Source organism: Lathyrus oleraceus, chromosome 7 (assembly GCF_024323335.1).
Source record: "Lathyrus oleraceus cultivar Zhongwan6 chromosome 7, CAAS_Psat_ZW6_1.0, whole genome shotgun sequence".
In the NCBI taxonomy this organism is placed as follows: Eukaryota; Viridiplantae; Streptophyta; class Magnoliopsida; order Fabales; family Fabaceae; genus Lathyrus; species Lathyrus oleraceus.
This window is the reverse complement of record NC_066585.1, coordinates 530,128,106-530,151,711: the sequence shown is the minus strand read 5'-3', so window position 1 is coordinate 530,151,711 and position 23,606 is coordinate 530,128,106. Positions and strand designations below refer to the sequence as shown.

At 34.4% G+C, this 23,606-nt stretch overlaps 1 protein-coding gene and 1 long non-coding RNA gene across 2 annotated transcripts; both read left to right on the top strand.

The window, feature by feature from the left end:
* Window positions 1-2,784: 2,784 nt before the first annotated feature.
* On the top strand, window positions 2,785-7,153 carry LOC127100329 (O-fucosyltransferase 19). The gene is made up of 8 exons (XM_051037460.1): window positions 2,785-3,604; window positions 4,480-4,552; window positions 4,646-4,713; window positions 4,869-4,957; window positions 5,048-5,180; window positions 5,311-5,543; window positions 5,662-6,138; window positions 6,366-7,153. The coding sequence occupies exons 1-8, from the start codon at window positions 3,020-3,022 to the stop codon at window positions 6,613-6,615; spliced, it is 1,908 nt and encodes a 635-aa protein (XP_050893417.1). The 5' UTR covers window positions 2,785-3,019; the 3' UTR covers window positions 6,616-7,153.
* Window positions 7,154-7,654: 501 nt separating this feature from the next.
* LOC127100328 (uncharacterized) lies at window positions 7,655-9,595 on the top strand. Its single transcript, XR_007794404.1, has 3 exons — window positions 7,655-7,967; window positions 8,061-8,459; window positions 8,580-9,595. It is a non-coding gene; the product is annotated as an uncharacterized LOC127100328 (long non-coding RNA).
* Window positions 9,596-23,606: the final 14,011 nt, after the last annotated feature.

Here is a 23,606-nt window from a genome sequence, read left to right as displayed (position 1 = left end):
GTCATGTTAGACAAAAATTCATTTGGCATGTGCAAATTGATGAAAACTGGCTGGGAAAATCCAAGTACAAAATATATTCAAAACACTTTGAAAAATTTCACCAAAAGCAAGCTTAATCAAACCCCTATGTTTCTATGATACAAGCTTAAAATGCAAACACCTCCAACATCAAAGTTTTAAATCCTTTCAATATAGTCAATCTAGACTCAAATTTTGCATCATTTGGATTTTCTATGACAAAGTTATGGGCATTTGAAGTTGGGTACTTTTTCAAATTCAATGAATTAGGTCCAAGATGACCTATAATGTTTTGTATTATCACATGTGTTTATTTTAGGATTATGAACTTTTGTCCAACATAACATTTAAATTAGAAATCTCAAGCTTTCCAATGAATTTGGTCTCACCTCAAAATAATAAAAATTAAGGAAGTTATGCCCTTGGTAAGTTGACCCAAAATTAGGGTTTAAGTCAAAATGACCTATAATGTTTTGAAATGAATGATCACATTCAAAGTTTCAAATGGATTTTCGATGAACATGAAAGTTGTTCATATGTTTCTTAGTAACATTTTGTCTCTTGGGGTCATCTTCATTTGACAAACACATCAAAAGTTACATCTCATAGATCCTCAGCTTAGTCAGATGACTTGATTGGGCAACTTTTCAAGGCCAAACTTCCAATCTTGATAAATGAATGATTGAGGATCCTCAAATAGGCTCATATATGCATAAAATGATGAATGAAAGAACTTACCTTGATTAAATTTGATCAGAGGTTGAGATTACTTCATGGGCAAGGCATAGTCAAAGCATAGTGAAATTAGGGTTTCCTTGGGAAACAATCCTCAAGCCCTTTGGGTTATCTTGATAAAATTGGAAAAATGAGATACTTGGGAGACATATATGATGATTAGGATCTTTGTGGACCATTGTCATGCTTCTTCTCTTCTTCATCTAGCCATTGCATTGGGCTTAGGAGCCTCCTATGAGCATTGGAGCACATGATTACTTGAGTTTCAAAACAACAAGAGTTAGTGACATATTTTTGTGCTTTTTGGTTAGTAATCAAATAAGAAGAGCAATAATATACAATACAAGCATGCTTGGTGATCTCAAAACACTCAAACAAGTCCCACCCCTAGGGTTAAGGAGCCAAACATGCTATGATCCTTGAGGCAATGCACTTGTGCAATAACATGATGCCATGAGGGATCTTAGGGTCAAAATTAGGGTCTTACATATACCACTATGGGGAAGTGTAAAATTGGGAAGGATTAGAGGCCTAGGACCTTCTACAGTGGTTGGTGTAACCACAAGATTAATAGGAAAATTAGTTTGTTGTATTGGTGGTATCATCATTTCTAGTTCTGTAGTCGAAACTGAAACTAATGTCTGACTCACGATAGGAGAAGTTACTCCAATGGTTGTTGAAGTGTTTGTACCTCCAACCGTCATTCTGATTGGTTGTTCTTCTGCATTTAGAGTGTTATTCTAGGGAAGAATAATTCCTTGATGAGACGAATTCCCTGATGATCTAGAGATACTAACAATTTTCCACTCCTCAAACGTATAAACACTCAACAATTGATAACATTTAGAGGCGTGAATAACGAAAACAAACATAAAAGCACATATACTCTTTGTAAAAAATTTAAATTTTGCCCAAAAAAGTCCCACCGGATGTGCCAATTTGTTTACTGGTGTTTTTAGTAAACAATCACGAGTTTTAATTCACTTGCAGAATCAAACTCGAAAAATCTTAAAGGACAATTTGTGCTAAACGTTTGAGAAAAATGTGATAGTGCTAAAAGGTGTCCACCGTAAGAAAGTAAATGCACAAGTATTGGATGGATAAAAGAAATAAAGAAACAATACAAAAGTAAAACAATTGGGTAAATAATTGGGTAAATAATGCTTGAATTAAGAGTGAGACGCAAATTCATTCATTTCTTACAAATTATTTATCTCTATGACTCGGATGTGTGGATTCTAATAAGAAAAAAATGAAATGTGAAACTTCATCACAAAAACGAAATCTACTTATATACTATGTCCATAAATAACTGTCAACAACGATTATATCTCTAGACTTTGACATGTATCTTCCATGTGAGTTTATCTTCTTATATGTTTACACGTGTCTTTGATTCTCAAACCGCTTAAATCAGTTATTACTATCGAAAACGTCTTCAAATTACCTACACGTATCTTTCAAAAATTCCACGTGTCAAATTTACAACTTCGTATTGACAACATGACTTAATGACCCATATTTAGCATTTTATTTATTTATTAAATAATGAATGTATTTAGACTATATATAAATTATATACATAAAAGTATTTTTAATATTTTTGAAAAATTAATGTATATAGTATATAAATTATATGCATAAATTTCTTTTCAATTTCTTAAATAATATGTAAAATATTTTTAAAAATTTATTAAATGGTTAACATATATAGTCTCTATATATAAATCATATTCCTAAGTTATTTAATGAATATGTAGTAAATCATACGATTTGCATAGCAATTAATTCTTATAAAACATTAAACAACAATAACTTTTCACATCACTCCAAACATCCGGTCAAAGTAAGAAATCAAAACAAGCGTGAGACAAAATATATAAAATCAAAACAAAATCAAAACGATTCATGCCTAAATAAAAATTCAAAAAGAAATCTCATGAAGGATAATATAGTCATTTCCTTAAAAACAAAATCCAAATGTCATAAGAAACAAGTAAAACCCAATGATATAAAAAGCGACAAAAAAAGAGAATCATAGATCACAAATTTCGTTCCCTTTCTATTCTCTCTGTTTCTCTCTCTAACATTCAACTTCGACCGAACACAAGCAAAAACACAGAACACAAAACAAAAAACAAAAAACAACGTAGCTCTCCCAGAAACCGCAACCTCAAAAACATCAACGACAAAAAATTTCCGATAAAAAAATCTCCCATTCATTGTCGTTTAATTCTCAACCCGTCGTCGTTTTGACACCGAAAAGATGTCGTCCGGCGGCCCAACATCAGCCTCGTCCAACACCAGCCCAAGGGTCGCCGCGGGTCCCACAACAACACGCAGACGCGTACCGGACATCAACAACAACAACAACATCGACACAGAGAAACAACAACACCAACACCAACAACAACAAAGCTTCACAGATTCCTCCGAACTAGAACCCGACGACCCCGCTTTAATAAACACCGTCCACCACCACGTTCATCACCACCTACATCCCATCACGCGCTACCTTCTCTTACGCGCCCGCATTTTACTATGCGTACCAGAAACTTTCATACTTCGGCTAGAACAGTTTTTTCTCTGGTTGTCCGGTTCGGTTCAGGGTCTCCGGTCCGGGAAAAACGTGGGTCGGAAGATCTTTGCGGTTTTAATTCTGATGGTTGTTATGTCGGTTTTTTTTAAGGTTTCGTTTATGGGTGCTGGGGTTGAAATGAATGGGAAAAGTATTGAAAATGGACAATTGATTTTGCAACGGTTTAAGGAAGATTGGGCTTCGGCTCAAAGGGTTGTGACTGAAACTGAAACTGAAACTTCTATGCCTAAGAGGGTTCTTGAAAGATTGGCTGTAAGTCATTATTATTTTTTATTATTCTTTTCTCTTTTTCTCAATCATAAATCACGTTGCAAAAAGTGCTTTTTTTTTTACTTGTCTCAACAAAATTCTCTTTCTGAGAATCCGTTTTTTAATCGCTTTCTAGCTTTTTACCGTTATTAACTTATTATGCTTTAGCAATAGAAAGAGAAAAGTTTTTTTTGGAATCAGATTTTCAATTATTTTTGTATGGTCAAGGTATGAATGTAAATTACATTTATGAGTTTTTTATAATAAATTCTCCATTCATATAGCTCATGTTTAGGTGCAAAGAAATTATTTTTCTTACTATGGAATATTTATTACTCTTGTTTGACTAACCTCGTATTTGTTTTAAAAAAAATACTACTCAATTAGTAATATATTTTTGGTAATAAGTGCATTCTAGAAATTCACTCATATAGGAATAGGAATTTGTTTCATAAAAATTCATAAAAATTAAAGTTAATATCTTTCTCAGGAAAAAATAATACTAACTTAGTATGAAAAAATAAAATTCCTAGTGTGGCATGAGAAACTGTATAAGAAATTGATTTTGTTTTAAGGAAGTGATGTCTCAATCAAATAAGTGGAATTTTCAAAACTTAAATTTTAATTCCTTCCATATTGAAGTCGGTAGAAACATATCGTTTGAATAATTTTGGGTTCTTTCCACTTGCTAGGTGGCTTTGTCCCTAACACAGCTTTGTATTGCCTTTTTAGATTTTTCTCACGCGTTTTCTGATTATGTTTTAATATTGATTAATTCAGTTTTACATAATTTTTTGTTAATTAATAATTCGTGGTTATACATTTATTTTTCTCATGATCATGTTTGAATTTTTTGTTTTTGTGATGATTTTGAATAGACTCCAGAAATATGGATGAAGCCAAACAGTGACAAGTATTATCAATGCGTGTCACGACCTCGGAGTCGAATTAGTATGTACACTTACCTTTGGTTTCTGCCATGTTTTGCTGATTCTGTTACATTTTTGTCTCATTTGCGGTTTTGTATTTATTTGTTCCTTTCAGAACCGTCAAAAACCAACGGCTATCTTCTTGTTCATGCAAATGGTGGATTGAATCAAATGAGAACTGGGGTAAGTTTGCACACATAATTATTAATAGTAGGGTCCACTTCACAAATAACCTTTCTTTCATATATATATATATATATATATATATATATATATATATATATATATGTTAATTGTGGTCCACTTTGCTGATTATAAGAAAGTTGAATGAAATGCAGATATGTGATATGGTTGCAGTGGCAAAAATAATGAATGCCACACTTGTTCTTCCTTCTCTTGATCATGATTCATTTTGGACTGATCCAAGGTAAATTTTCACGATGCAACAAATTTGTGATTATATCAACATTTGTGTTACTATTGTTTTTCAAAATATAATGTTTCTAATATATTTCAGTGACTTTAAAGATATTTTTGATTGGCGGCACTTCATGAAAGTCTTGAAAGATGACATTGATATTGTTGAGTACTTGCCTATGCGGTATACATCTCTCAAGCCTTTTGTCAAGGCTCCGGTTTCATGGTCAAAGGTGTGGATAATCAAATAACTCGAACCAGTGTCTGTCTTTCCGCTTTTTTTTTTTAGTCTCTCGCCTTTTTTCGGTTACGAGTTTATCTTTTTAGTGGAATGATGTCTTAGTTAGATGATTCTTTTTGCAGGCTAGTTACTACAGAAGTGAGATTCTTCCTATGTTGAAGAGATTCAAGGTTGTGCAATTTACTCACACAGATTCAAGACTTGCGAACAATGGTCTCGCTTCGTCTATTCAGAAACTGAGGTGCCGTGCCAACTACCATGCTCTTAAGTATACGGTTGAGATCGAGGAGCTTGGAAAGACCTTGGTTGATCGGCTAAGAAACAATGATGAGCCTTATATTGCCCTTCATTTAAGGTATTGTACCTCATGAACTTATGGATCTGTTTGGTTTTAGATAACGTTTTCGGTTTCTGGTTTTTATTGCACAACACTTTTTGAACAAATGGTTATTCTTCTGTGATACGCAATGTAGATATGAGAAAGACATGCTGGCTTTTACTGGCTGTAGCCATAATCTTACTATGGAGGAAGCTGAGGAACTTAGGGTTATGAGGTATGAAGTGAAGCATTGGAAGGAAAAAGAGATCGATAGTGTCGATCGGCGGTTGCAAGGAGGATGCCCTATGTCACCTAGAGAAGCAGCTATTTTTCTAAAAGCCATGGGGTATCCTTCAACTACAACAATCTACATTGTTGCAGGACCTATATATGGTGGCAATAGTATGGCAGCCTTCCGCTCCGAGTATCCGAATGTCTTTACTCATTCGACTCTCGCGACGGATGAGGAATTAGAGCCTTTCAAGCCGTATCAAAACCGTCTAGCTGCTTTGGATTATATTGTTGCGCTTGAAAGTGATGTTTTTGTTTATACTTATGATGGAAACATGGCTAAGGCCGTGCAAGGCCATAGGAGGTTTGAAGGATTTCGGAAAACCATCAATCCTGATAGGTAAGTTTACATAACACGAATAACTATCTAGACCGAATTTAGATCTTCTCCGGTCTTTCCCTCTCCAACCAAATCTTAGTTGTTGGAAAAGAAATGGCTGGAGAAGATCCTTAACGATCAAGGGTCAAACCGCACTCACTTTTTATTCTTCTTTCAACGTTTGACATATCATTTTTTCATCGATCATGTTACCAACATATATAAAACTCGTTTTGTTTCGTTTGCAGATCAAATTTTGTCAATCTTATTGATCGATTCGACCAAGGCTCGTTATCTTGGGAAAATTTTTGTTCCCTAGTTAAAAAATTGCACACCGAACGACAAGGTGCGCCTTATCTTAGACAGGTAGGCGAGACACCGAGGATCGAAGAGAATTTTTTCGCCAACCCTTTTCCCGGTTGTGTTTGTAACAAGTCTCAAGAGCTAATTACAAGCCAAAAACTAGACCAAAGATTTGGCATTCTAGCAAAAAGATGATAATATCTTAGTTTTTGTCATATAATGACACAGCAAAAGGCTAAAACATTGGAGCTTCATCATGTTATTATTATGGCACTACCTTAAAGTTTAAGGTAACTCACATGAGTTGTGGTTGGAATGTGCTTTTCTTTGAGGAGGCTTTTGAAGAATCAAAAGGAGCCTTATGAGGTTCTTAATTTATTCAAAATACTAGTTTGAGTTTAGGTATACAAAAAGGGTAAAGAATAGAAAGTTTGTGTATAGTGTTAAAAGGGAAATTTAAGGTTAGAAAAGTTTACTAGGGGTGTTGGACTTATTGTTGTTGGAGTTACACAATGTTAAAATCATTGGATTTATTGATTAATTTCTTGGAGGATCATGGCTAAATGGAGCATAATTGGATTCATTTTTGGATTGTGAAGGCTTGTATAAATTGCTTTTATACTTAACAATTGATATGTTGTTTATATTTAGATTTAAGATGTGTACCTTTATCTTGAATTGTAGGGCAATGGCTCTATGGCTCTGAATGTATAAATTTTGATGATTTGGTTAATTTATTGTTTTATTAAAGTCTATAAAACTGTTCTTGATGTTGAAATGTTGCAAGATTTTGAATTTTGGTTACATAGTGTATACTTAATCAACTTAAAAAAAAACTACTTTCAGTCAAAGATACTCAGATTAATATTACACCCCTCATCCTCTCAGTTAATTTTGTTTATATGTGGTTCCTATTACGACATTCCGAATATGTTTGCTTAATCCAAGGTTGGCCACGAATTTTTGGCATCTATGCTTACTACTATTAGAAGGAAAACTTTGTATTCCTTTTGTAAATTTGTTAAACTTTTTCTTACACAACACCCTACTTCATTAATCAAAAATAGCCTTAAAAGCCCGAAATACATTTGGGTTGGGCTCAAAAAGCTTTATGCTAGTTTTCATAGTAATAGCTAATTGGGCCATCCTGTGAGCCCTTTGGCTTTTGGTCCGGTTTATGATATTTATGTCCCCCCGTCTAAAATGAATCTAGGGTTTTCACAATATTCTAAATTTGGTATCTCATATGGATTTTATCGATGTTGTCTATGTCCCGCTTTCACTCTTTCCATTAGTCCAAGACAATCAGTGTTTACTTTCACATTCCTTTTTCCCATCACCATAGTCATCATAAGAGAGTTTATCACCGCTTGAGCCTTCGCTACCATGGGATTGTGGAGTCTTGTTGATTTCAAGTGACCTCAGCTTCAACATGTCCCTTGTTGTTTTGATAGATCGCTCACATATTCCATTCACCCTTTACCGTCAGATTTGTATCAGTATTGTGTTACATGTATCCTTATCAGTGTTCTTTGTTTTTGTTCTTGGTATGGTTATATTCTCATCTTTCATCTAGAATTCTATGCTCTCCTTTTTTTCTAAAGCCTTGATATACTCGTTCTTTTTATGCTTCGTTTTAGGGTTTCCCCCGCTATTGACAACCACTTTCACTTCCTTTAAACTGCCATGATCCTCCCTCGCCTTGCTTTTTTGTAGTTGCCTCTATGATGGATCTGTGACATCGGTATTTGTTTCTCTTTGCTATTATTTTCATTATTTTTCATCTGCATGTGGTCTTTCTTAGTTCTAATTTGCTTCGATTTGTCTTGGTGATTACTTTTTTGGTGCAAGTCATTGTTGTTGATGTTATTGTTGCTTTTGTTTCTCCCTAGTTGCTTCCTTCCATTCCTTTGCTCATCCTTAGTACACTACTATCTTTTCCTTTTGGATGTTTTTCAAGTTTCTTGTTTTCTTTCCGCTTGTCTTCGTTGCACTTCTCGATCCTATCTTCGGGATAGCCACTGAACAACTCCTTTATGGTAATACCTTTGTTTCTCCTTTAAATTTTTTCTATGTTCTCATACATGTTGATCATCTTGTTGGTGTTCCACTCTTCTTTTATGATGGTAATATCTTTGATTTCCCAATTCTTATTGAAGGAAGGATGCTCATCCCTACGGTGAATGGAATATCCCTCATTATCGCTGCCTTTGTACCCAATACACCTATTCATTAAGGTAATTAGCTAGTCTTCACTTTTATTGTCAGTGCCATCATTTTTTGTTTATGCTTTTGGATTTAACATCATTGTTCGGTTTTTTCATGTTCTGCTGAGGTTGTCTGTTGTCCATAGATCCCTTGACTTTATCATTTGGGTTCTTTGTTTTGGAGGTGGATCTCTTCTTATTTTCACTCTCATAACCCATTTCTTTCATCGCCTGACTAGTATTATGATTTTTATTAATTCTTCTTTTTCCACCAAGATCATCCATTATGTGGTTCATTCCCATGTCATGATGTTGTTAAACCTTAATAATGCTCTTATTGTTTTTATCTCTTTCTGCAGACTGTAAGTTTTATCTCCCCTCTTACTCTTTCTTATCTTAGCATCCTAGTTATTACCCTTTTATTTCTATTATCTTGATGAGTATTTGATTGTTGACACTTTCTTCCCTCTTGATTGAACATATTGCCAGCATAGTTGATAATATTATCTATAGAGAGATATGTTTCCTCAAAGATATTATTATTCCTATCCCACCATATTCCATAGAGAATAACCATAACATAGTGTAAGGTCTCATTATCTTTGTCCTTTAGGTTTTGCCATAACCAATCATTTATATTCTCTTCCTTCTCATAGTTGAGGTTTAAGTTATGCATGGATCCAAATCAAATTTTCTTAGTCCACTCACAACTAAGGAATATGTGATCATCCATTTCCTCGTGAGTCTTACAGTTAGGGCAGAAAAAGGGCATCTCAGCCCCGAGCACCCCTGATCGGAACTGCGTTGTTGAGGATTTTCCAAGTTAGCATCATCACTTTAGGTTGAGTCTTTATTAACCATAATTTCGTCCATACCTTTTCCTTATCTTTGTAGTTAGAGGGGTCAGGTTTATTACTATTACTAAGAGTATTAAAATGACGGTACCCTGATTTCATAGGGTAATTTCCATCTACTGTAGCCATCCACATAATAGTATCCTCATCCTCATCATTGCCTATATGAATCTGGTTTATTCTCTCTTTGTCGTACGAAAGGAAAGTTTTGTCAAGAATGTTTTGATTCCATTTTTTATATTCATGATTAATTAGGTCCCTAATCCAAAGCACATGAGAATCCAAGACATCCATGTTAGGACTTTAAATTATCCCCGATAAGGAATCCATGGATCACCCCATACTTTAATAGTTTTTCCACTATCCACTTTCCAACAACAAACTTGAAAAAGTTTATCTTTTCCATGCATAATGCTTTTACATGCATAATTATCCTTAGGATTGCTAGTAGCTTCCATGAGGGTATTATTTGTGAAGTATTTCGCCTTTAGGCACTTAAATATAAGAGAATCATGTTGATTATATAGCCTCCATATTTGTTTGGCTAATAAGGCCTCATTGAAAACCTTCATATTTCTAAATCATATCCCCCCCTTTAGTATTAAATTACACATGTTATTCCATTTAGTCTAGTAGATTTTTTTTCCTTTCTTGATTAGCACCCCACCAATAATTTTTAAGAAGACCATCAATCTCCTTGCACATATTTTCAGGAAATTTGTATATGCTCATAGCGTAAGTAGGGATTTCTTAGGAAACCTCTTTAATTAGAATGACTTTCCCAACATAGGAAAGATTTTCTTTCCTTCCACCCACTTATTTTATTTCTGATCTTGTCAATGACGTAGTTAAACTCAGATTTTTTGGAACTCCTCACTTTGATAAAACCCCTAATATAGAACCCCATTTGATTGGTAGTGGTTATAAGTATCCATTATTTGAACTTGTCTCTAATGTCAGTAGTAAATTTATTGATAAACACCCTGCTAGATTTATTGAAGTTGATCAATTGACCCAAACACTGTTGATAGTTGGTGAAGATTTTACTAAGCTCTTGGGCCTCCTTTTCCTTGACTGTACAAAAAAGAATACTATCATATGCAAAGAATATGTGAGAGATAGTAAGAGCATTCTTAGATATTTTGATGCCATGTAAGAGCCTTTCTTTTTCACTGGCATTTATAAGCCCAGAAAGAACCTCAACACATATGAAGAAAAGATAGGGGGATAGGGGGTCCCCTTATCTTATGCCTCTAGAGGTATTAAAAATCTCATACTGAGTCACATTTATAAGGATAGAAAAAAGTCACAGATCTAACACAGTTCATGATGAGTTGAGTCAACTTATTAGGGAATCTCATAGCCTTAAGGGTCCCTTCAATGAAAACCATTCAAGCCAGTCACAGGCTTTGGCCATGTCTAGCTTCAGCCCCACATACCCTGTTTTAGTATTCTTCTTCTTATGAAGAGAGTGAAAGGCTTCATGCGCAAGGATGACATTGTCAGTAATAAGTCTCCCAGGGATAAAAGAACTATGGGAAGGATTTACAATGGTATTCAATATAGGTTTTAACATTTTAGATATGGTCTTAGTGATTATCTTGATAGTTACATTGCATAAAGATATAGGGCAAAATTCAGCAAGGGTGTAAGGATTATTATTCTTTGGAATGAGATAAATAAGAGCGTGGTTAATGTTAGAGACATTAGCAACATTGTTTAGGATGTTTAGAGTCTTATCCACCATATCCTTACGTATAATCTCCCAGTATTGTTGATAAAAGGAAGCTAGCAACACATCAGAGCGAGGAGACGCATTACCTTTCATTTGGAATATAACTTGTTTAACCTATGTAGTAGTGAAGTATGGTTTAAGCTCTTCCCTCATATTAGAATTGATTCTATTGTTCAACACTCTAAAGATGTCATTTTAGGCATTTTGATAGTTGGAGGCAAATATTTTGGTGAAATATTCTATGAAGACATTTAAGATATCTTCCTCCTTAATGTACATAATGCCATCTTCTCCCCTGATTTTTTGAATTAAATTTTTTCTCTTTCTTTGAATGCCTTTTTGAATGAATTATTTTGTGTTTTTGTCACCTCCCATCAGCCAAGAGCTTTTGGCTATTTGGCTCCACCAGATTTCCTCCAAATTAAGGGTGTTAACAGGCTCTTTTTTAGCATTTAGGATGTCCAGAATGTTATCAGCATTTGGGGGAGTTTTCCTTAACTAAGCAAGTCTGGTGAAAGCCTCTTTTCTATTTCTCTGCAAGTTTCCAAACTTCTTAGTCCCCCATGTGTTTAGGTCTTTGAGGGTAGTCTATATCTTAGCAAAAAAAAGTTATCCCCTGAGCTATTCCAAGAGTTTCGTAATATCTCAAGGCTTTCTTCATCAGTCATCCAGATCCTTTCAAATTTAAATCCTCTATTTCTTTTATACTCCTTTATCCTGTATGTATTATTATGAGAAAAAAATAGTAGAGGATTATGGTCAGAAGCAAAAGGTAGTTTCCATAATTTTGAAAGTTTTCAAGCCACTTATTAGAAACAAGAACTTTATCAAGTCTGGCTTGAATAAAGTAGTTACCCAGTTGATTGTTAACCCAAGTATAGGGATCCCTTATTTAGCCAGCATCACAGAGATTACAATTAGTTATAGTTTCAGTAATCATATTAGCCATTTTAACATCTATAGTATATATCTTAGCAAAAAAAAATTATCCCCTAGCTATTCCAAGAGTTTCGCAATATCTCAAGGCTTTCTTCATCAGTCATCCAGATCCTTTCAAATTTAAGTCCTTTGTTTCTTTTATACTCCTTTATACTGCGTGTATTATTATGAGGAAAAAAATAGTAGAGGATTATCAGAAGCAAAAGGCAGTTTGCATAATTTTGAAAGTTTTCAAGCCACTTATTAGAAACAAGAACTTTATCAAGTCTGGCTTGAATAAAATCGTTACCCAGTTGATTGTTAACTCAGGTATAAGGATCCCTTATTTAGCCAGCATCATAGAGATTACAATTAGTTATAGTTTCAGTAATCATATTATCCATTTTAACATCTATAATATATATCTTAGCAAAAAAATTATCCCCCGAGCTATTCCAAGAGTTTCGCAATATCTCAAGGCTTTCTTCATCAGTCATCCAGATCCTTTCAAATTTAAGTCCTTTGTTTCTTTTATACTCCTTTATACTGCATGTATTATTATGAGGAAAAAAATAGTAGAGGATTATCAGAAGCAAAAGGTAGTTCGCATAATTTTGAAAGTTTTCAAGCCACTTATTAGAAACAAGAACTTTATCAAGTCTGGCTTGAATAAAATCGTTACCCAGTTGATTGTTAACCCAGGTATAAGGATCCCTTATTTAGCCAGCATCATAGAGATTACAATTAGTTATAGTTTCAGTGATCATATTAGCCACTTTAACATCTATAGGGTTCCCCCTTGTTTTTCAGAGGAAAACTTAACCATGTTAAAATCTCCAAAAAGGATCCAATTGTCCATGTTAATACTATGATAGAGGTCAACTATTATAGCACAAGTCATGGGTTTATTAACCGGCTTATAGTGGCCATATAATCCAGTTATTCAACAATCAAAAATGTTATCATTAAATATGATATAGACATCATTGAAATGTTTATTCGTATCAACAATATTCAAATTAACATGATTAGCCCATATTAAGATAAACCCTTTAGCCTTACCACCACCAGAGGTGGTGCAACCAATAGCCACAAAGTGAGACATGTGATTAGCAAAATTATGGAAAGTTTTCTGAAAAGAGTTGATTGAGTATTTGGCTTCAAAAAGAAAAAGGATATCCGGGTGATGCGTATTGATGAGCACCTTTAGGGCTCTAAATTGTATGAGGGTTTCCCAACCCTCAACAGTTCCAGCTGAGGATCTTCATGCCTCTCAACTGGCATTTGGAAGAAAAAAAACATGTTGCTTATGTACTTTCCTTGGTGGTTTCAAATTCAACCCTTGTGTAGTCACCATTGCTTTATGTTATTTTTTTCCTTTTGATGCCTGGATTAATGTAGTTGTCGCCTTCACTATCTTGCTTTCATGGATTCTCTTGCTCATCTTTCATAAAAATATCTCCCAATTTCTTTATCATAGCTTCAAGAATAAAGCCGAATTCCCCATAATTATGGGAGTTCATAGGATTGCTACAATAGGTTTTCTCTATTTGGTCTTTGATCCTTTTCCCATATTCTGTAGACCTGAGCCAAAGTCTAAAAGGATGCTTGATGCGAGGGTCCATGTTTTTTAGGCTTTCCAGTGCATAAAACTCTTTATTATGCCCCATGATTGCTTAGTTGAAGCAAAACACAAGGATTAAGATTATGCATAAAACTCTTATATAACTAAGATATAGATTTCGATCCAAACATGAACGTAAATTCAGAGGTGTTCTTCCTATCATCAAGGTCACCTGCATGATCAAAATAGATAGTCTATGTTGTTTCACTTTTGTGTTTCTATTATACAATATACTAAGGCTTAATATTCCTTTGAGATATCTCGTTATTCTCTGGGTTGTAGTCAAGTGAATATCAATTGGTCTTTTCATATATTTATAAATTATACAAACGGAGAAAGTGACACCAAACCTAATAGCAAGAAAATACATTAAGCATCCTATCATTTTTCTATATTATTGTATCAACAACTCTTTCCCCTTTATCTCTAGTCAATTTTTTATATACTTTTCATACTAAATATTAGGAAAATATCTTTGGTATATTTTTGTTGATGGATGAAATCCCATAGTCAACTTGTGTGACTTCTACTTTAAAAAATACCTCATCTTACCCATGTCAATCATGGAAAAACCACTTTGCATTGAGCTCTTAAATGTCTCAAAACATGCTTTCATAATTTTTCGTGGAGATTAGATCATCAGTATAAAGGTTGACTATAAAAACTTTACCTTCACGTTCTTGTTTCATAAACATAGTGTCTTCATAGGACATATTTTGAATTGTTCTTGACATAAGTATACTCAATTTTGTTGTACCAAGTTCTTGGTGTTCGGTTGAGTCCATATAATACATTTATTTCTAGTTGTACACTTTTCCCTCCTCCTTATGATATCCAAGTGACTGATCTACATAAACACATTTAACCAATTCTCCATGAAGGAAGGAATTATCACATCAAGCTTATATACAATATAGTTTTTGCATGCTTCAAAGGACAAGATAGTTCTGACAGTGTCTCCTCTAGAAACCAGAGCAAAAAAATCCATTATAGTTACTTCATGCCATTGAGAGTAACCTTTACTACTAGTTCTTCTTTTTTGCTTTTCAATTTTTCCATTTTTATTTTACTTAATTTTGTATATCAATTTTATATCAATCTTCTTGTCTCTTACTCGCATATGTGTTAACTCCCATATGTTTTTCTTATCAATGAGATTTATCTCTTGATTCATAACCCTTCAAATTCCAAGCTTAGAACCTTCTTCATATGTACTTGGATGATTACTTGTGCCAAACATGGGTAAATTGTGTAATTTCCTACATTCTACATCCTCTTGACCTATGACATAGTCCTTAAGGTAAGTAGGTTCTTTTCTCTATCTTGGAGGTAGCTCATCAAAAATAGTATGTCTCTTCATCATTGGAATCAGATTCAATGATCTAATTTCTACACTTATTGGTTGAGAATCTATAAATCTTAGACAAACATGCTTGAGTTATCTTTTAAGTTGAATACATAACTGTATAGACTTGAGAGTTTTTCCGAATTCATATATTCAAGAATTGTTAATACACAAATACTTATACTTCTCTTTTATCTTACTTAACACATAGAGTCTAGCCAAAGTGAAACATTGACTCAATCAATAATGAAGTTAAAGTTGTAAAGAAAAATGCTACCTTTGTCAAAAGAAATGACCCATTATTTGTTGGACTTCAAAGATTTATCTTTTGGAATTTCTTATCCCATTCAATATGATAGAAAATTATCATATAAAAAATTTAAAATATTTTTTAGATTTTGGATATGCATTTTCGAAGACGTCTTATTGTCTAAGTCATATTACAACTGATTCAAAGATGTATCTCTAAAATATGGGTAATGCTAACTTGTGCCCCAATGACACATGTTAAGAAACCCATAAATAGAAAATTTGTATTAAAAAAATAAATAAAATTATTAATTATAAGTTTCTAATAAATTCAATACACAATTTCGAAGAATTTATTTCTATATTGATCTTTTAACTTGTGCCCTTGGGGCACAAGTTAGCATTACCCCTAAAATATTTCAAAACACATTCATTCATCCCACTGAATCACGTTAACATATTTTGTAAACACGAATCTGGAGATACATCTCTGAAATATTTCAAAATACATTATACACATCCCTCTCTATAAAATCCATTTTAAATGTTTATTAATTCGGAGATACATCTACGTAATTTTTTATATTAAATCAGATTTCTATTGATTTAACTGCATCCAAAAATTCATATTTAAATTATAAAAAAATAATTCTTTTCACATGATATCTTAGTAATACATAAGATAATTACGTATTTTCTTATATATATATATATTTTCTATACGTGGAAAAAATATAACATACTTTTCCTAGTTTAAAATGGAAGTGATAGAATAACAAGAAAAAAATCTCAAAGACTATTCATTTTCTTTTATTTTCAAAAATAAATAAGATTAAATAGGTTAGAACTCTCAATAAATAATACATAGCACATAGGATTTGCAAAATTTTGAGGTATTTCTAACAAGTTTTGATTTATTTTAATTTTTCAATATATATTATATATATATATATATATATATATATATAATATATATATATATATATATATATATATAATATATATAATAATTTTTTTTACACACAAATTTGATAAAATTAAATAATTTCATACACTGTCACATAAGTATAAGTATAAGGTAGATTCAACTTAAAAGTGAAGATAAGCTTGGTAGAAAGTGAAATATTTTTCAATAAATGTATCTTTTCATGTATTTTATTTAAAACTTTAAGAGACAGTATATTAAATTTTCTCTGAAATATAATTAAAACTTAAAATATTAAGTTATCCACTATTTCTATGTAATCTCTATTTTTTTTTTGATAAACTATGTAATCTCTATTTAATAGAGAAGGAAAAAGGGAATAGTCCAAGGAACAATTTTTGAAAAAATAAAATAAAAAACAATTTTCTATTTCAGTTGGGGGTATATATAATATAACTTATATAGTGAGTGTAGATGCAATTTGGTATTGGATAAGAACAAATATGTGACTTTTCAGTACTTTTTAAATTGATTAGAACAATTGATTTATTCAATACTTATTAAACTAAATAATTTTTTATAAAATAAATAAAACTTAATAAGGCCATATTTTCTCTACATGGATAAGTTTTCCGATTTAACATTAATAATAAACGTCTAACGTGGGGAAGTTGTTAAGTTTTTTATTTTTTATTTTCCTTAGGAAAGTAGACTATTAAGTTTAGTTACATCATAATGTATAGTTTACTTTACTCGATCATGTTGTATACCTAATCAACTTGAAGATTATTTTTTGTTAAAAGCCATTTTCATTCAAAGGAAGAAACATTTGCAAATTTTTTATATGTCTATTGTGACATCCGAATATGCTTGCTTAATGCAAGGGGGTTTAGCCCACGAAATATTGGCATGTATGCTTACTACTATTAGCAGAAAAACTATTTTCGATAGATTTGTTAAAAGAAATCTCTCTCTTATTAATTACAATTTTTATAATATTTTAAACATAAAATCATTGCCATTGGAGAAAAGAATGTGGAACCAGAAGATACACTCGAAGGAGATCATATCATGAAAGATGATAATATTGAAGAAGATAAGAACGAATGTTTGAGGGTAGATGAAAGAAAGTTTGGTGAGTATGAATGTCCATAATTCATTCTTTTGAAGAATGAGGAGAAACAGATAGGAAAGTTGCGGAGGAAACATGTCATTGTGAAAGTGTTGGATAGGAGGGACATATATAAAGTATTTCAAAGTAGACTTCAACAAATGTAGGATAGGAGAGGGTGATAAACATAGTGAATATGAGGCAAGATTACTATTTAGTAATCTTCACTAGTTAAGAAGACCAATACACATCTTTGATGGAAATATTATGGCTCATTTATGGTCACTGCATTTTCGTTAGAGAATGAAGTGTTAACTTTTGCCCCGCGAACAATGTTATTGAACAAGTTGCACTATGGATCCGGGTTTGTGGTTTACCAATAGAATATTATGATGCAAGAGTGCTAACTTTCGTTGGTAATCGCATAGGTGTAACGATTAAGGTGGATAGGAACACTCTTACAAGGAAAAAAGGTAAATATGCAAGCCTATATGTCTAAGTGGATTTGACAAAATCTCTACTAGCAATGTTTTTAATCAAAGGAAGACATTATACAGTGGAGTATGAAGATATGCATTTATTTTTCCTGGTTTGTACAAGTTTTGAGCATTGTAAAGAGGGATTAGTAGAAAAAAATGGCGAAGGAAGTGAGGAATGGAGAAGGAAATGATATGGGGAGGGTGTATGTATGTGAAGAGAGGAACGGTGAAGTAGTTGACATGGGGTCTTAAAAGATGGTGTAGAAATCAAGACGTCCTCATAGACTGAAAGATGTGGAAGAAGAAAAAATATACAAGATTGGTGCAACAATGAGACAGGTCAGAGTTCCGACAAAAAGAATGGCCATAAATGCTCACGAAAATAACATGGGATCTCTCTTTATTATTCTTAATGAGGAACATATAGAAATGGTAATTGACAGTCATGATATTCCTGAGAAGAAAATTGGTTATCAACCAATCATTGGCTCTAGCGTAGGCGGGGAGAAACTAACACCAAATTTGAATGGACCAACAAAGATACAACACATGGGAAATAATGAGGATTTAAATAAGAGGAATAAGAAAAAGTCAGATGGAAATAATTTTACTATTGCAACATGTGGAATAGTTAAATAGAGAAAGAAAAAGGAACCATATGGTAAGAATAAAGGTATTATTGGTTGGATGGTGGAAGAGAATGGCATAAATGAGATGGTGGCGGGGCTGAATTTGGATGGATTGAGACTAGAAGAGCTTACCTTATTGCAAGTAAAGGTGGATGGTGGGAAAAAAGTTTCTTTGAGGAACAGTTTGGACCAACTAGGCCCAAAAGTTCTAAGAGCCCTAAGGTCAAGCAAGGAAGCTAGTGCATCTAGAGAATCACTTTCAAGCTGTAAGAAAAAATATTCAATTGTAAACGAGAATGAATATAATGGAGACAAGGAAGAATTTTTTGACAAGATGGCCAATGATGGATCTAAAGTGGAAGACTCAGACATGGAGGTTGTTGAAGAGATCTCAAGCCATGGCTTGGAACAAATTTCTAACTGTGTTTTATGGGTTACGATCATCGCAAGATCTTTATGTGGAATTATATAGGTGTTGCAAAGAAATAATTTTTACGAGTTAGTAAGCAATATGTTCATGAGAGGAAATCAGAAATGTTTATTGTTATGGAAACTAGATAGAACCCTAGAAAGCTTAAGAGAATGGTGAAGTTGCTGGATTTTGATGGGTATGAATTTACTGAAGTTAGGGGTTTTGCATGAGGAATAAAGATGGTGTAGATTCTAGATACATTGGAGGTTACGATCATGTATGGGAATTTTCAACACATTCATGCCAAGATTAAATATGTGGGGAAAATTGATATTTCACCCATATTTATGCTAGCCCTAGAGAATAAGGGAGGAAAAACAATGGAAGAGATTCATAGGATTGTCAAAGTGGTGGACCATGGATGGTTGCTAGGAGGGGATTTCAATGAAACTATGAGCGCTTGAGAAAAAAGGGAGGAGATCCAAATTCTTTCAAGAAATGTGAAGTTTTCAAAAACATGGTAGGCTTATACAATATCATGGGTCTTGGCTTTATTGGATATAGATTCACTTGGAGGGGCCCAATCTACCTTGAAGGTTTGAGAATTTACATTAGACTCGATAGAGATTTATGCTATGAAAAATGGAGAGTCTAATTCTCTGATGCTTTTTGTGAAAGTCCTTACTCGATTGTATTTCTATGATCATCATCCCATCCTTATCACAACTCAAGATAATGAAGTTAAGATAATGGAAAAGAGATTTAGGGTTGAAAGTTCATGTTTACTAGAAGATTCTTATGAGGATATGATTTGTAGTTCCTAGAACAATGTGAGCACTTTTAAAACCACTTAGAGCATGTTAAAAGCCAAGATATGACTTGGAAAGTGCATACTCTTACTAGTATTCGTAGATAGAAAAGACATCTTAAGGATAGATCGAAAGGAATTTAAAACTCAATCCAGAACTGGAAAGGCTACAATGGAATCAGGAGACTTAAAAATTATATTCAACAAGAAATGTCCAAAATTCTTCTTCAAGAGGAATTATCTTGGTTCCAAAGATCACGTGCTAAGTGGTTGATTGATGGTGATATAAACTGAAATTCTAGTTATCAAACTTTAGATGTCACACGGGTTGTTATGACATCCAATTCTGCACAGACAAGAATTATGCAGAACTTAAAAGTAAGTGCAGTAAATAACACAAGTAATTGTTTACCCAGTTCAGTCCAACATGACCTACATCTGGGGGCTACCAAGCCAGGGAGGAAATCCACTATCAGTAGTATTAATTCAAAGCTAAACTCACCCGTTTACAACTTGTCACTTAATCCCTACCCAATGCAATTTCAATCTCACACTAAGATCAGAGTTCCTACTCACTCCCCCTCAATCACCTCAGTGATTACTATCTTTAATCAATATTAAAGACAACTTTGAAGTCACACTTCAAACAACTCTTGATTGTGCTTTACAGCTTTAATCAAGATACACAGCACTCACGCTTAAAAGCTTTGAGCGACACAACACTTACAACTCAATGAACACCCTATGCCAAAGCAATCATCTACGTGATAATGGCTTGGCTTACAAGATATGTCTAATACAAGACTCACAAAAATACAGCAGTGAAGTATGATAGACACACTAAATCTTCACGCCTCAAAATCCCCAGTTCTGAATGAAGGAACGACTTCCTTTTATATTGCAGTACTTGGGCCTTTGCACTTGTATTCTTCTGAATTTAAGGTCACGCGAGTTCCCCTAAATTCCACATCTAGGTTACTAACAAATAGGCTATTTGTTAGGTTCATTAAATGTAGCTTGGTTGTTGATTTCCTGGATTTTCTCTCAGCTGTTGAATCCCTGAAGAATAGCCTGAGAAAAAGCTGAAACAGAAAACTGAACAACCTACAATATAGCATATGCTGTCAGGAATGAATGTCACGACATTCAGCTTGACATCAAGGATCATATGCTAAGTCTGTTTTTCCAGAAAACAGACTGTACAATTTTGCTGACCTGTACATGATCAAAATGACCATACTACAGTAACAGCTTACATTAATAAATGTCAAAGTGTCCAACTTAACATTTACACATTTGGCCTTAAGTTAGTTTTGTTATTCTCTTGAAGAACAAACTAAGTTACATGCTGAAGTATAACAGACCACCACTCTGTCTAATCTTCAGCAGCTGCTTTCAATGATGAATGTCATAACATCCAGTTTGACATTCAGTCAGTAGGCCTTATGCCAGGTCTGGTATTTCCTTGATAACCAGACTGGAAATAAATACTAAGTTCTAACAGAACATAAGCTGTTCTATTCCTTAGTATCTGCTGACAGGATTGAATGTCACAACATCCAGTTTGACATTCAATAAATCCTGTATTAGCTAATCCTGCAGTAACTACTCAAGTGTGTCATGACATCAGTCAAGACAACAGAGTACAGTTAGATATTCTAACCTACAATGCAGTCACACATACACACCATGTCATGACATCAGTCAAGACATTAGAATCCAGCTAGTGTTTTACCATATAATGCATCCAATTAAACACCTACAAACTCCCCCTTTGGCAAATTTTTGGCTAAAACACTTTGATCCCCATAACAGAGTTCATAGCAGCGGAATCACACATCTAGCAGGAAATAAACCTAGCTAATACACTCAGAGCGGCAGCACACTCACACACATTTGGAAGTTAAGTAAAACTTCTCATAACAGCACACATACAGAAGTTAAATAAAAACTTCATCACACATCAGCTGCAGGGGAGGGAAGTTAAATAAAAACTCCACACACAAAACAGCATACAAACAGAAGTTAAGTAAAAACTTCATCACACATCAGCTGCAGGGGAAGGAAGTTAAATAAAAACTCCACACACAAAACAGCATACAAACAGAAGTTAAGTAAAAACTTCATCACACATCAGCTGTAGGAGGAAAAGTAGAGTCTGTCATGGATATCTGTTTAAGAAACACGAAACTCTGTTGTCCTGGGGAATCACCTGTTACTCCCCCTTTTTGTCAAAAATGTTGCCAAAGCAACACTTTAAATTACAAGCCAACACCATAAACAGGAAAAAAATGACAGAATTACAGACAATGATTTATTCCTCAGCCTCATCATCAGCCTCCTCTTCAGACCTGGCCTCCTCCTCATCCTCAGAACTTTGCCCAGCAGCTTCATCCGTATCCTCAGCAGACGTCTCCAATTGAAAGATCAGCTTTTCCAACGCATGCTTCCTAGCCTCCAGTTCTTTGCAAGTCTCTCTGAGCACTGCAATGACAGCAGCTTTATCTGGTTGGTGGCCAGCTTTGGATGCTTCTTCCGATGTCATGACAATGTCAGGAACATGCTTGCCCTGGAACAGTTTGTAGCTGAAGGCCAATGGACTCTCTCTCCTTTTCACAAAGTCATTGTCTGTCAGGATGTGTGGGAATTGATTCAACACAATACCACATATGAGAGATGGAAAGGCTATAGGTCCCTTCACACTAAAACTCCCAGCATGTTTCATGGTTTGATAAAAGATGTAGGTGCCATAGTCCACCTTTGCCTTGGTTCCAATAGCATAGATGTACTTTCCCAACATCACAGACACAGTTGACTTGTGATTTGTGGGTACCCAGTTGGCTGCTCCAACTTTGTGTAACATGACATACTTCACACTGAGTTGGCTGGCCACCAGCTTCCCTTTGAGAGGCCATTTCCGGACTTGCTTTGCTGTGATGACTTGACATATTCTGTTGTCAGTCACTTCAAGCTCTGGTTGCACTTCATCTGCTCTTCCCAAGTACAGATTGATTACTGAGGGGGAAAAGGTCACACACTTGCCACGCACATAGACCTTTCTAAATTCTCTGGACTTCCCATCAGCACACTCCTCAGACAGATTTACAATGAACTCCTTCACCAAGGTCTCATAGCACTTGGGGAGTTGAGTCACAGTTCTCATCAGCCCTGCCTCTTTAAGGAGGTCCATAATTTCCTTGCACTCCAAGGCGTTCTGAGCCAGTTCCCTCTCCAAGGCCAGCCTCTTGTGGTAGACATACTTCCACCTGTTCACACTAGAGGCAAAGTGGAAGGACACATTGTCTATAGGTACCTCTGGAACACTAGCAGCCAACTTGCTAGAGGTTGGCTTCTTCCTGGACATGGATGTTGTGACATCACAGGGAACATTCGAGTCAGACTCCACCACAACAGCCTTGGTCTTCAGTTTCTTGGGCACCTCTTTGCTCCAAGATTTTGCAGGTCCATGCCCTTTTCTTTTGCGTGCACTCTCTGTCACAGCTTGCTTGGGAGAGGTTGTCTCATCAACCTCCTTGGTTGGGGACTTCTGCACCACAGTCTTTTTCTCCCTCCTAGTCCTAACCCTCTTGGCTATGCTAGGGACAACTGAAGCCAAAAGTTCATTATCAGAGAACTCTTCCAAGTTAACCGTTTCAGCTCTAGGGTTGTCATCAACACCTTGAGTGACATTGACCTTCTCACCTCTCACTTTGCCTGAGGGTTTGTCAATCTTTGACCCCTCATGAGCCTCAGGTTTCTCAACATTGTCAGAGACATTCTTTCTTAAAACTACAGCGTTATCTTGACATGCAACAATATCAGGTATGATAGTGTTCAAGGGAACAGAAACCCCAGAAACATTCCGATTACCAGATAGTATCTGAGTGACA

Bases quoted from the DNA above. Each gene is read 5' to 3' on its own strand.
- LOC127100329 (XM_051037460.1), top strand. From the start codon at position 3,020: ATGTCGTCCGGCGGCCCAACATCAGCCTCGTCCAACACCAGCCCAAGG. The intron at 4,714-4,868 runs GTAAGTTTGCAC...AATGAAATGCAG, and splicing joins TGAATCAAATGAGAACTGGG to ATATGTGATATGGTTGCAGT. The intron at 5,544-5,661 runs GTATTGTACCTC...TACGCAATGTAG, and splicing joins TATATTGCCCTTCATTTAAG to ATATGAGAAAGACATGCTGG.